This window comes from Halyomorpha halys, unplaced genomic scaffold (assembly GCF_000696795.3).
Source record: "Halyomorpha halys isolate HHAL.00 unplaced genomic scaffold, Hhal_1.1 Scaffold365.1, whole genome shotgun sequence".
Lineage (NCBI taxonomy): Eukaryota > Metazoa > Arthropoda > Insecta > Hemiptera > Pentatomidae > Halyomorpha > Halyomorpha halys.
Window position 1 is genome coordinate 262,190 of NW_027107925.1, and position 10,709 is coordinate 272,898.

At 29.5% G+C, this 10,709-nt stretch overlaps 1 protein-coding gene and 1 long non-coding RNA gene across 2 annotated transcripts in view; both read left to right on the plus strand.

Annotated features, from left to right (window-relative positions):
• Sgf29 (SAGA-associated factor 29) overlaps positions 1-1,480 on the plus strand; it is a 12,356-nt gene extending 10,876 nt beyond the window's left edge. Inside the window, exons 8-9 of the mRNA XM_014422314.3 lie at positions 930-1,074; positions 1,156-1,480. Of these exons, the coding sequence (XP_014277800.1) occupies positions 930-1,074; positions 1,156-1,192 (182 nt within the window). The 3' untranslated portion in view covers positions 1,193-1,480. The remainder of the gene's footprint in view (positions 1-929; positions 1,075-1,155) is intronic.
• Positions 1,481-6,362: 4,882 nt separating this feature from the next.
• The window catches only part of LOC106681794 (uncharacterized), a 5,132-nt gene continuing 785 nt past the window's right edge, over positions 6,363-10,709 (plus strand). Inside the window, exon 1 of the long non-coding RNA XR_001343309.2 lies at positions 6,363-6,967. This is a non-coding gene — a long non-coding RNA (uncharacterized lncRNA). The remainder of the gene's footprint in view (positions 6,968-10,709) is intronic.

Sequence of the window (10,709 nt, forward strand, 5' to 3'; positions counted from 1 at the left end):
TTCAATTTATAAATAAGTGTTTCCTTGTAAAAGTAATATGTTCTTTATCTATATATTACCCATTTCTTGGAATAATAAAAAACAACAATAATAAAAAGTAGTTTTTTAGTAAGATAGAGTCTGAAATATGAATTTTTGTTTGTTTCATTCATGCTGAAATGGTTCAGTTTGTAGGATTAAATGATTCAGTTGTGTTATTTCTCTATATAATCAAAAATATTTGTAGTCAGGTGTTAATTCAAAAGAAAAGAAAAAGAACCTATAGTTAAGTTTATATATAAAGAAAAATAACACCACAAACAATATACCAATTTTGGCCAGTCAGTCAAGGTTTTTTTCTGGAGTTATCTCCAATAAAGTGGGGTTGGATTATATTCAAATTTAATCTTGTAAAATTTTAATTTGACTAACTTCATAGTCTATTTTCATCTGTACTTTTATGATGGGATACTTGCTAATAATGCTTTATGAATGAATGAAAAATAATTAAATTTAATACCCGATCTATATTGATCTACAAAAATTAAAAATCAAATTTTGTCAGTGGTTTAACTTGTCTTCCCTAATTGACATTTCTACCATTTACATATAAATATAACATAATTTTAAAATTTAATTAACTTTTTATGATGTCTTTTGTGGTTTTATATGAAATGGTGGTGTTGAGGTAAACTATACAATGTTTTTTTATTTTATATTTGAAAGAGCTCTGTTTTTAAATTTTTTTAAATCTTCAATAAATAAAAACTTAAACTACTATTATTACATTATTTTCAATAAATGAGTTGAACATTAGTGTTAATTGAAGATTTCTGTATTGTGCTAAGCAATAATGTACCTAAATGTCATGATAAACATTTTTCTTTAATATTATTTTTAAGTAAAAAATATTAACTTAATAATTATACTAAAATAATTTTCTCCTTCAGTCATGGCGTTATACCCCCAGACGACATGTTTCTACAAAGCCCTGGTTAACCAATTGCCTACATCTGTTTTGGATGATTATGAATTGATCTTCGAAGACAGTAGTTATCCTGATGGTTATGCTCCTCCTCTTAAAGTCGCTCAGAGGTATCATTTATTTAACTCCTGTATTTGTTTCCAAATTTAATATTCTCATAAGATTATTGTCTTATCATTTAACTTTTTCAGGTATGTGATCGACATCAAAGAAAGGAAAAAGTCTTAGCATTCGGCGGAACCAAGTACAATATCAAGCGATGAAGAATGATATCTTATCTCATGTTATTGTTCTTGGTTATTAAAATGAGAGTACAATTTAAGTTATAAATAAATAATATGGTTGCACACCTTTCTATTTTTACTTCACATTGACAAATATAATCAATTGGCTTTATAAATTTGTAAAATATCAACTCTTTTTTAACACCAAAATCTGTTAGATGTAGTAGTGTTTAATTTGCCATAAGTGGTTATTCTACACTTTGAAAAAGGAATAAATTGTTATTATAGATTATTTTCATTACCTTCCTTCTCCTACCTGCAATTAATCATTTTAAAAGAGTTTTGAATCTAAAGACCCTATTTTATTTTATTGTAATAGCTATTGGTTGATGTTGATAATTTAATAAAAATAAATTAGCAATTATTTGTTATTATTTCCTAAGAAGTTGTTTATTTTTTTATGTATTAAGATGGTGAGGTGAAAGAAACTTCCTTTAGAATATTATCTAATACTCTATATTTAATTTTACAACCTTTTTGGGATATTTTCTCCACATTCTGGCAATATTATTCCTTATGGTAAGTTTTATCTATTCCCTTTCTGAAGTTTTGTCTATACTGTTACATGATTAAAAAGTCTTACAACATATTATGTATATGTTACCATAAGTTACACAATATATTCCTATGTATAACTTAAGTGTCGCGAAAACAAAACTTAAAAAAAGAAAGAATAAGATCTGACACGCTTGGACTGCTGTAAAATACTGGCTTTGATGGGTTCAGTCAGCTAACATCGAAGTAACAGCTGAATCAGACTGTAACTCCCCCCACCAGTTTATGAACAATCCTCGTAAACTAATACTATACATTATAATAAAATAGAAAACAAAAACAATAAAGAAAAACTATTTGCAATAAAAATTAATTCTTACATATATATCATTGTAAAAACTCACATGCTCCCTAAAAAACGCTAAATACATAATTTAAACCTAAGAATAAAATAAAATAACTCTTCATACAGTAAATGAACAAGACAATATTTACAAAAGTCAAAAATAATCTTAAAACAATAAATAGAATAAATAACTAATGTTTCTGTAATCTAATCTAGTGATGGTGGCAATATGAGAACACTCCAGTTTTTATATTGTCATTCCCGGAAGTTTTAACTGCTCAATATGAACAGTTCTCCTCTTTTTTGGGTTCTCTAACACTTCCTTCTGTAACAATATTGTTTTCCCTTATAATTATCATTCTGAATGGACCTTCGTATCGCTGCATCTATAGATACAAAATCAGTAGATTTTGATCGCTCCCATCCTGTCAGTGACCTTTGAATTCTCCTGCGCCACCCTCCTGGTTTTTTTCCTTTTCCATTCATTCCCGTGCCTTCCCCCATAACTTTCTTCGAGCAACATAGTTGTTGTGTATCTCCTCACTGTCCACTACTGTGCTTATAGTCCCGGTGGTGTTCTCGAAGCCCAAAGAGGATCTCAAATGGTGATTATATGCCGCTGTAGCCTTAGGCATTGCTATATAAAGTTCCAATCCCTTGTCGATCTGATGTAAGCGAAAATGGTCACTCAACATGCCATGAAGCCGCTCTTTGCCTCCTCTACTCTTGGGGTCTCCTGAGGTTCCATGTCACATCAAGGTCCTTCATCTCAGTTCGAATCCAAGAATTGTCAAATTTTCAGTCTCCATCCGATGAATGAATGAACACGCACTGTTGGAGGCCTTCTGGTTAAGAGTACTTAACATTATCAATTGGAGTTAGATCTTACACAACCACCTTGACAACATATTCTATTTTATAAAAAAAATTCAATTAATTTCCGATCCTTTCTCCTATTGTGTATTTTACCTGTCTCATTGTATATTTGAAGATTTTTAGCTGTATATTTTATATTTTGTTACCTTATATTTTACAGGTTTTTATTGCATATCATGAGGCATTTGCGAAGAGTTTTTCTGCTTAAAAATCCGGTCATTACCAAGGCAATTGCGTGATTTTTTAAGCAGCGAATCAAAAATCTATACCCAGATGCATTTAGCCAAGTTTTTATTTTTTTGCATATTTGATGATAAATTCATATATTCGCATATTTGAACTATTCCAGTTCTATGAAAAAATAGAAATAATAAATTAAAATGCAAAAAACTCCATATTACAATCGAAAGTTCAGATTTAGGAATATAACAAACAATATAAACGCTTGATATTACTACAAATAAATTTTTAATGTTAATATAAATAGACGGTAGCTTAAACTATTCCCTTCTAACAATAGGTATCGATTTTTAATTTTCCAAAATTCCACTTCTACTTAGTGTCCGTTGTGAAGACTACACTCCGGTTAAAGTTTAGTTCGTTGTCTACTTTCTTTACGAGTGATAATATCATTTATTCTTAAAATAACTAAAGTAAGTACATCATTTAATTCAAAGTTAAAATCTTGGGATGGGTCAACAAAAACCAAAGATAAAACTGTTGTTACTATTGATGGAAAAATTGTTTATTGAAACTATTGCTGAAAATTATTATATTTTTAGATGAACTGTTATTATTATTTCCTTGCTTTATCTCATATAACTTGATTAGGAATTGTTTTTTTATATTATTACAAACTGCGATGATGCAATCCCTCTAAAATTTAAACGCTGTTCGATTTCAATTTGCTTCTCAAATAAAATAACTAGTACGATCCCATATTTATTAATAATACAATTGGAATGGAATGGTTCTTATATTTCGTGATCTTGTTTTTGTTTTTTTTATGTTAAGGTCTAAAATTTTTATTTTATTTATTTAATCCCAGATCGGCCTGGTGGGCCTTACATGGTTAATATAACCGTTAAATTTTTTTTTCTTTATTATTGATTAGGGGGTCGGGTATAGTCTCGTACAAATGACACCCCTAACTATATCCAATGTCATAATTAAAAGAAAATAAGCTAAAATAAATAGATAAAAATAATGCTTCTTAATAAAATAGAAAAGTAATAATTATTAAATAAAAAAAAAACGTTTGTAGACTTAAAACAAACTATTGCCCTCTAACGGTAAAAAAACAAGTTAATTTGAAAAAAAATTGAGTAAAACAGAAGTAGTGTGAATAATTGAATTAATAAATATAGAATTTATAGTAGAATGTCCTGCAGCAGCCTGGTCTTCAGTCCTCGGGTTGAGGTTGGGTTTCCCAGGTTGTAGGTCACTGATCCTTTAACTGTCCGCAACTGGGAGTGGAACTTCATGAACTGTTTTTTGATATAGTCCTCTATTGATTCCCGATGCAATTGGCTATTTCTATGGACAAAGGATTATCCACTGCCATTAAAGGTCTAAAACTAAAACATTTATATTTTTATTCTGTTTCATTTATTCATTTTTATAACTGTAAATTACCTTTTAAATCCAATGATTGTTGATTTTCTTGCGAGTTATTAATTGTTAGTTTTTATTGTTTTGATATTTTAGTTTAGAAAGCGTTTCATATTATGTCTTTAATTATTAAGGTTATTACATGTTTTAATGATATACATACTTTATTTTATGAAAATTAAAAATATAAGTTAATTTTAATTTAATTTTTAAAACAAGAAGATGGCCACGAGACCAGCTAATGTAAAATGTCATTAGAGTGCTACCAATGGGTAGTTTCTCTAAAGACTGATCTACATAACTGTAATAAGGCCAATCTGGAAATACGGAGTTGAGCTTTGGGGCTCCACTAAACCTTCGAATTCCTCTCGTATTCAATCCTTAACATCCAAAATCCTCAATGCTCCTTACTTTGTCACAAATGAAATCATACATAAAGACCTTAATGTTCCCTATGTAACCGATCTAGCCCGAACCAGATATCACTGCTTCCATTATAAACTCCCTAACCACTCAAACCCACTAGTTTCTAACCTTGCATCCTTTTCCATTCCTGACAATCCTCCGAGACGCCTGAAAAGAAGATGACACGGGACTAGCTAATGTACAATGTCATTAGAGTGCTACCAATGGGTAGTTTTTCTACACCCCTGTAACACTCCAATTTAACTTAGATCAGATTTACTAAATGTATTATAATGTACAGTTGTAAATGGCAATAAATAAATATTAAAAAAAAAATTTAAACTTTCTGCTATTTCTTTCTTCATTTTGGACTCTTCATTTGGACTTTTTGTAGGTATATTTTAACCGACTTATTGTTTATTTTTACATTTTCAGGTTTTGATTGCATGTTATATGGCATATTCTACAGGTTATTATCAAATAAAAATCCGAGTCTCGATAATAAGTAATGAAATAACACAATCTAATCGAAGCTGTCACGAGTTGAAAAACTTTAACGGTCATCCTCCGCGGATGGGGGGTGTACTCAGGTGGTCAATAAGTTCCTGCCCTGGGGTCTAGAGCGCATAAATGTTCCTTTACAGTTTATTAAGATTAGGGGTGGGTGTACAGCTCAAGTGATCAGCTTCCCTTCCTGCGAGGTGGCTGGGCAGGAAGGGTCCCATCATCCCTCTTCACATTACCTTCTCTCTTCTTCCCTAACCCCGCCTTTTTTTAATATATATTAACCAAGAAACCGAACCGGGAATTAGTTCAACAAAAGTGAAGTATTCATTCCTCCTTCTAGTACCATTGGTAGAATAAGATAATATGTTCCAAATTGTGTTATGTTAATCTCGTAGCAAGGATTTCTCTCATATAATTATTTTTTTTTTTCAGAGAAATATGAAAGAAAAAAAAGTGTTCAAATAATTTAGAATTTGATCAATTATTGTTAGCTAGACTTAATTATTTTATAGAAAATGATGTATGTGAAATTAGGGACTAGGTTTACGATTTTATATGAATTTTCTTAAGCTTTTATGTTCTGACATATTTGTGTTTTTCGAGGGTTTCATAATTTTTTTTTTGTTTTTTTTTTAGGCGTTTATTGTCTGTAGCACATTCCATTACTTTGAAACTTGATTATCTACTCCTTAATTTAGTAATTGCGGTTAGTGGTTACAGGTCTTTGGGAATGAATTCCTGAAATTTTAATTTCAGTACTTTGTTTTATACTTCTATGGATGCATCATATTTAATTTCTACAACTTAGATGCCATATTTAATATCAAGTTACTCTATGTAATACAAATTTTAAAAACTACATGATTGAAGTCAAGTAAAAATAAACTGTTTCAGCAACAAACTAAAGAGAATAAACGTGTTTTCTTTATGTTTAATTATGGAATCGATCATCTTTTTTTCAGAAAAACATATTAATTTAAAGATTTTATTCTGAATACATTGTTAGTGACCTCAGTTGATGATGTATCGAGAATATTCCATTATCGACCATTATTTCGATCCTTGTACCATTTCTATATTTTTGGTTAAAATAAGGTTTATTAATATAAGGAAAAAGTTTCTTTTTTTTTTTAATTTAACAAATAAGATAAAATTGTATAAAATATAATCTCACCTAACAATGTTTCATTATCATTATTAAACATATGCTTATATTTAAATTGCCTGTTAAAATTAATGTTGTTAACCTGAAAATCTCGTTTTTGAAATTGACGAAAATTCACGAAGTTAAGCAAAAAATTCTTAACCAAAAACAAAAAAAAAATAACTGGAGTGAATATTTGAAGATCAAAGCCGCCTACCTCTCCAATGCCTGTTGATAAAATACTTTGCCGTGGGAAGACGAGGAGGAGACCTCCTCCGTTCTTCAACCTCCTTCAAGATTTGAGAAAGCAGTTTCCAGACCTGACCCCGGTCGAGGTAAACGTACAGCATCTTTTTTTAGTTTATGGATACATTATTTCAGTATTAAAATTGACCTCGAAATACTTATTTGTAAAATCGACAAATTTACAACTATGAAGTCTGCCAGCAATAAGGAGGTGTGGGTAAGCAACGGAAGAACTGTAGGAATTAGTATTCGATAGAATGTAAAACAAATTTTAAAATAAAAATTTGGTGAGGTAGGGGCATGACATAACTTTCAATAACTAGCCTACTTAGATTTGAAATTCATCCATAGTTTCAGAACACAAAAACAAAATGATAGTATTTTACAATTTGTTCTTAAACATTTATTTAATGCTTAATTGTTATAGAATCAATATTAAAAATACTATGAATGATATTATTAAGTCAGTCATAGTTCGACAGGCTTTGATATAGCTTAAGTGAAATTAAAAGATATTTATTTAGTAACTATGGTGACAAGAAAACGTCATCTATACAGATGGATCAAAATCAGACCAATCAACAGCATCCTTTGTAACCAATATTCAACTAACAAAATTAAACTTCACAAACTAAGTAACATCAACTAAGTATTCAATAGCTACAGCACTTCACTTCTGTTTTATTTTGTCCCACAACAATATAACAATAATTATGGATTCGCAAAGCGCACTAAAAGGTTTAGACTGCATGTATCCGGAACAACCAAAAATTTCGTGCAACCATTTCAACCTAACACTTCACAAAATCTGAGTATGATTGTCACATTTATATGGGTTTCAGATCACGCAGGAATCGTAGGGAATGTTTTTCAATAGTCAAAATTGATGAGTCTGCCAAGTATAGGTAGGGGGAATACAAAATGGCAGCAGTTTCAAAACGAAAAAAAAAAATCTAATCTTTCATTCGGAACTATATATCTTAAAAACTACCAACATCACTAGAAAATCTAAGAGAACATTATTTAAAGAAGAGTAAATTTGCTAAAATATGAGCCCTAATAGAGTTATTTACGTTAAATAGTTTTTGAGATATAGTTTTTTAAATAGCAAAATTTCTTAAAAATCTACAGAAAGATTAGTGGTTAGTTAATTTATTTTCAGCGCTCAAATTAAAGCTAGTTAAATTTATGACAAAATAGTTAATAATATTTATCTTTGTAAGAGTAGTAGTGTTTATGATATTTGAAAAAATAAACTAACAAAATGATAATTTCTAGTTGTTCGTATAAAATGTAGGATTTTTGAAAAATATATCTCTAGATCCATAAGAAGCAATTATGTCTGCCAACACTCAAAATAAAGGAAATTTAACTTACTTTAAAGTAGTTTATGACACTTATCTTCGTATGGATAGTTGTTTTTATGATATTCACATATGAATATCAATTTGGCAAATGAAAATTTGTCCCAACAACTATAAATCAATTTATTTTAGCAAATTTCATGAAAACTACGACTCCTACGAAGATAAACATCATAAACTACTTTATAGCTCATTAAACTAGCTTTAATTTGAGTGCTAATAGACATCTTTACCTCAAATGGTTTTGAGATATAAATTGTTCAAAATAAATTCACTAACTACTGATCTTTCATTTTGTCCCATACATTTTTATGAATTGTTACTTTTTAAAAAGCTATATCTCGAAAACTATTTAACATAAATAACTCTTATCAGGGCTCATATTTTAGCAAATTTACTCTTCTTTAAATAATGTTCTCTTAGGTTTTCTTATATTGTTCCTAGTCTTTAAGATATAGAGCTCCGAATGAAATATTAGCTTTTTTGTATCGCTTTGAAACACCACCATTTTTATTTCCTCTTCCTATACTTGGCAGACTCATCAATTTTGACTCGTAATTATACATAGTTTTCGTTAAAGTAATCAAAAATTGGGGTGAGATAACTGCCTTTTTTCTCCTCTTGAGAAGAAAAGAAGGTAGTAGTTATCTCACCCCAATTTTTGATTACTTTAATGAAAACTATGTATAATTACTAGTCAAAATAGATGAGTCTGTCAAGTATAGGTCGAGGGAATAAAAAATGGCGGCTTTTTGAAAGCAATAAAAAAAACAACTAATTTTTCTTTCGGAGCTCTAAATCTTAAAAAGTAGGAACAACACAAGAAAACCTAAGATTGCGTCATTTAAAGATGAGTAAATTTGCTAATGTATGAGCCATAAAAGAGATATTTACGTTAAATAATTCTCGAGATACAGCTTTATAAAAATCAAAATTTCTTAAAAAATCTGAAAGATTAAGAGTTAGCTAATTTATTTTAAGAAATCTATATCCCAAGAACTATGAGACGTACATATGTCTATTAGCACTCAAATTAAAGGTATTTTAATGGACTATAAATAAGTTTTTGCTATTTACCATCATAGTAATAGTAGCTTTCATGATATTTGCTAAGATAAATTGATTTATAGTTGTTCGGACATTAAGTTTGATTTATAAATACATAAAAATGTTGTATGGGGCGTACTGAAAGATCAGTAGTTAGTGAATTTATTTTGAAAAATCTATATCTCAAAAACCATGTGACGTTCAGATGTCTATTAGCACTCAAAGTAAAGCTAGTTTAACGAGCTATAAAGTAATTTACGATGTTTATCTTCGTAGCAGGAGCAGTTTTAATGAAATTTGCTAATATAAATTCATTTATAGTTGTTCGGACAAATTTTTATTTGCCAAATTTATATTCATTTGTGAATATCATAAAAACTACTACCCCTACGAAGATAAGTACCATAAACTACTTTGTAGTAAGTTACATTTCTTTTATTTTGAGTGTTGGTTTACATATGTGCCTCTTATGGATCTAAATATATTTTTTCGAAAACCCAAGATTTTATACGAACAACTAGAAATTAACATTTTGTGAGCTTATTTATCAAATATCATAAAAACTACTAGTTCTACAACGATAAACATTATTAACTATTTCATAGTAAATTTAACTAGGTTTAATTTGAGCGCTGGCAGACATCTTTACGTCAAATGGTTTCTGAAATGAAGTTTTTCACAAATCAAACTTAGTGTCCGAACAACTATAAATCAATTTATTTTAGCATATATCATGAAAACTACTATTCTTAGGAAGGTATAGGTCATAAACTTCTTTATAGTCCATTATACTTGCTTTAATTTGAATGCTAATAGAAATCTGTACGTCGCCTAGTTCCTGAGATATAGATTTCTTAAAATAAATTATCCAACTCTTAATCTTTCAGAAGATTTTTAAGAAATTTTGATTTTTAAAAAGTTACATCTCGAGAACTATTGGAAGTATAACTCTTTTAACGCTAATAGTTTAGCAAATTTACTCTTCTTTAAATAATGTGCTTTCTAGTATTAAGATAGCTTTTCTAGTATTAAGATATAGTGCTCCGAATGAAAAATTAGTGTTTTTTTAAGGTTTTGAAACAGCCGCCATTTTTATTCCCCTACCTATACTTGGCAGACTCATCAATTTTGACTATTAATTATGCCTAGTTTTTATTAAAGTAATCAAAAATTGGGGTGAGATGACTGCCTTTTTTTCTTCCCGGCTTTTGTACTAAAACGTGATTTTGTTTTAGGCCGAAATTGAAGTTTTGCAGATCGGGAACAAGTGAACAGCCGTTATGGTGCCTGTTTTTTACCTGAGAAATTTACTTAGCCAACTATGATTCATCAAGGAGATTTTCCTTCCGCGAGAAGGAATCTTCTGACAACACGTATCTAACCCTTGGTGGCGTTTCTTATTGACTAAATTAACATAAAC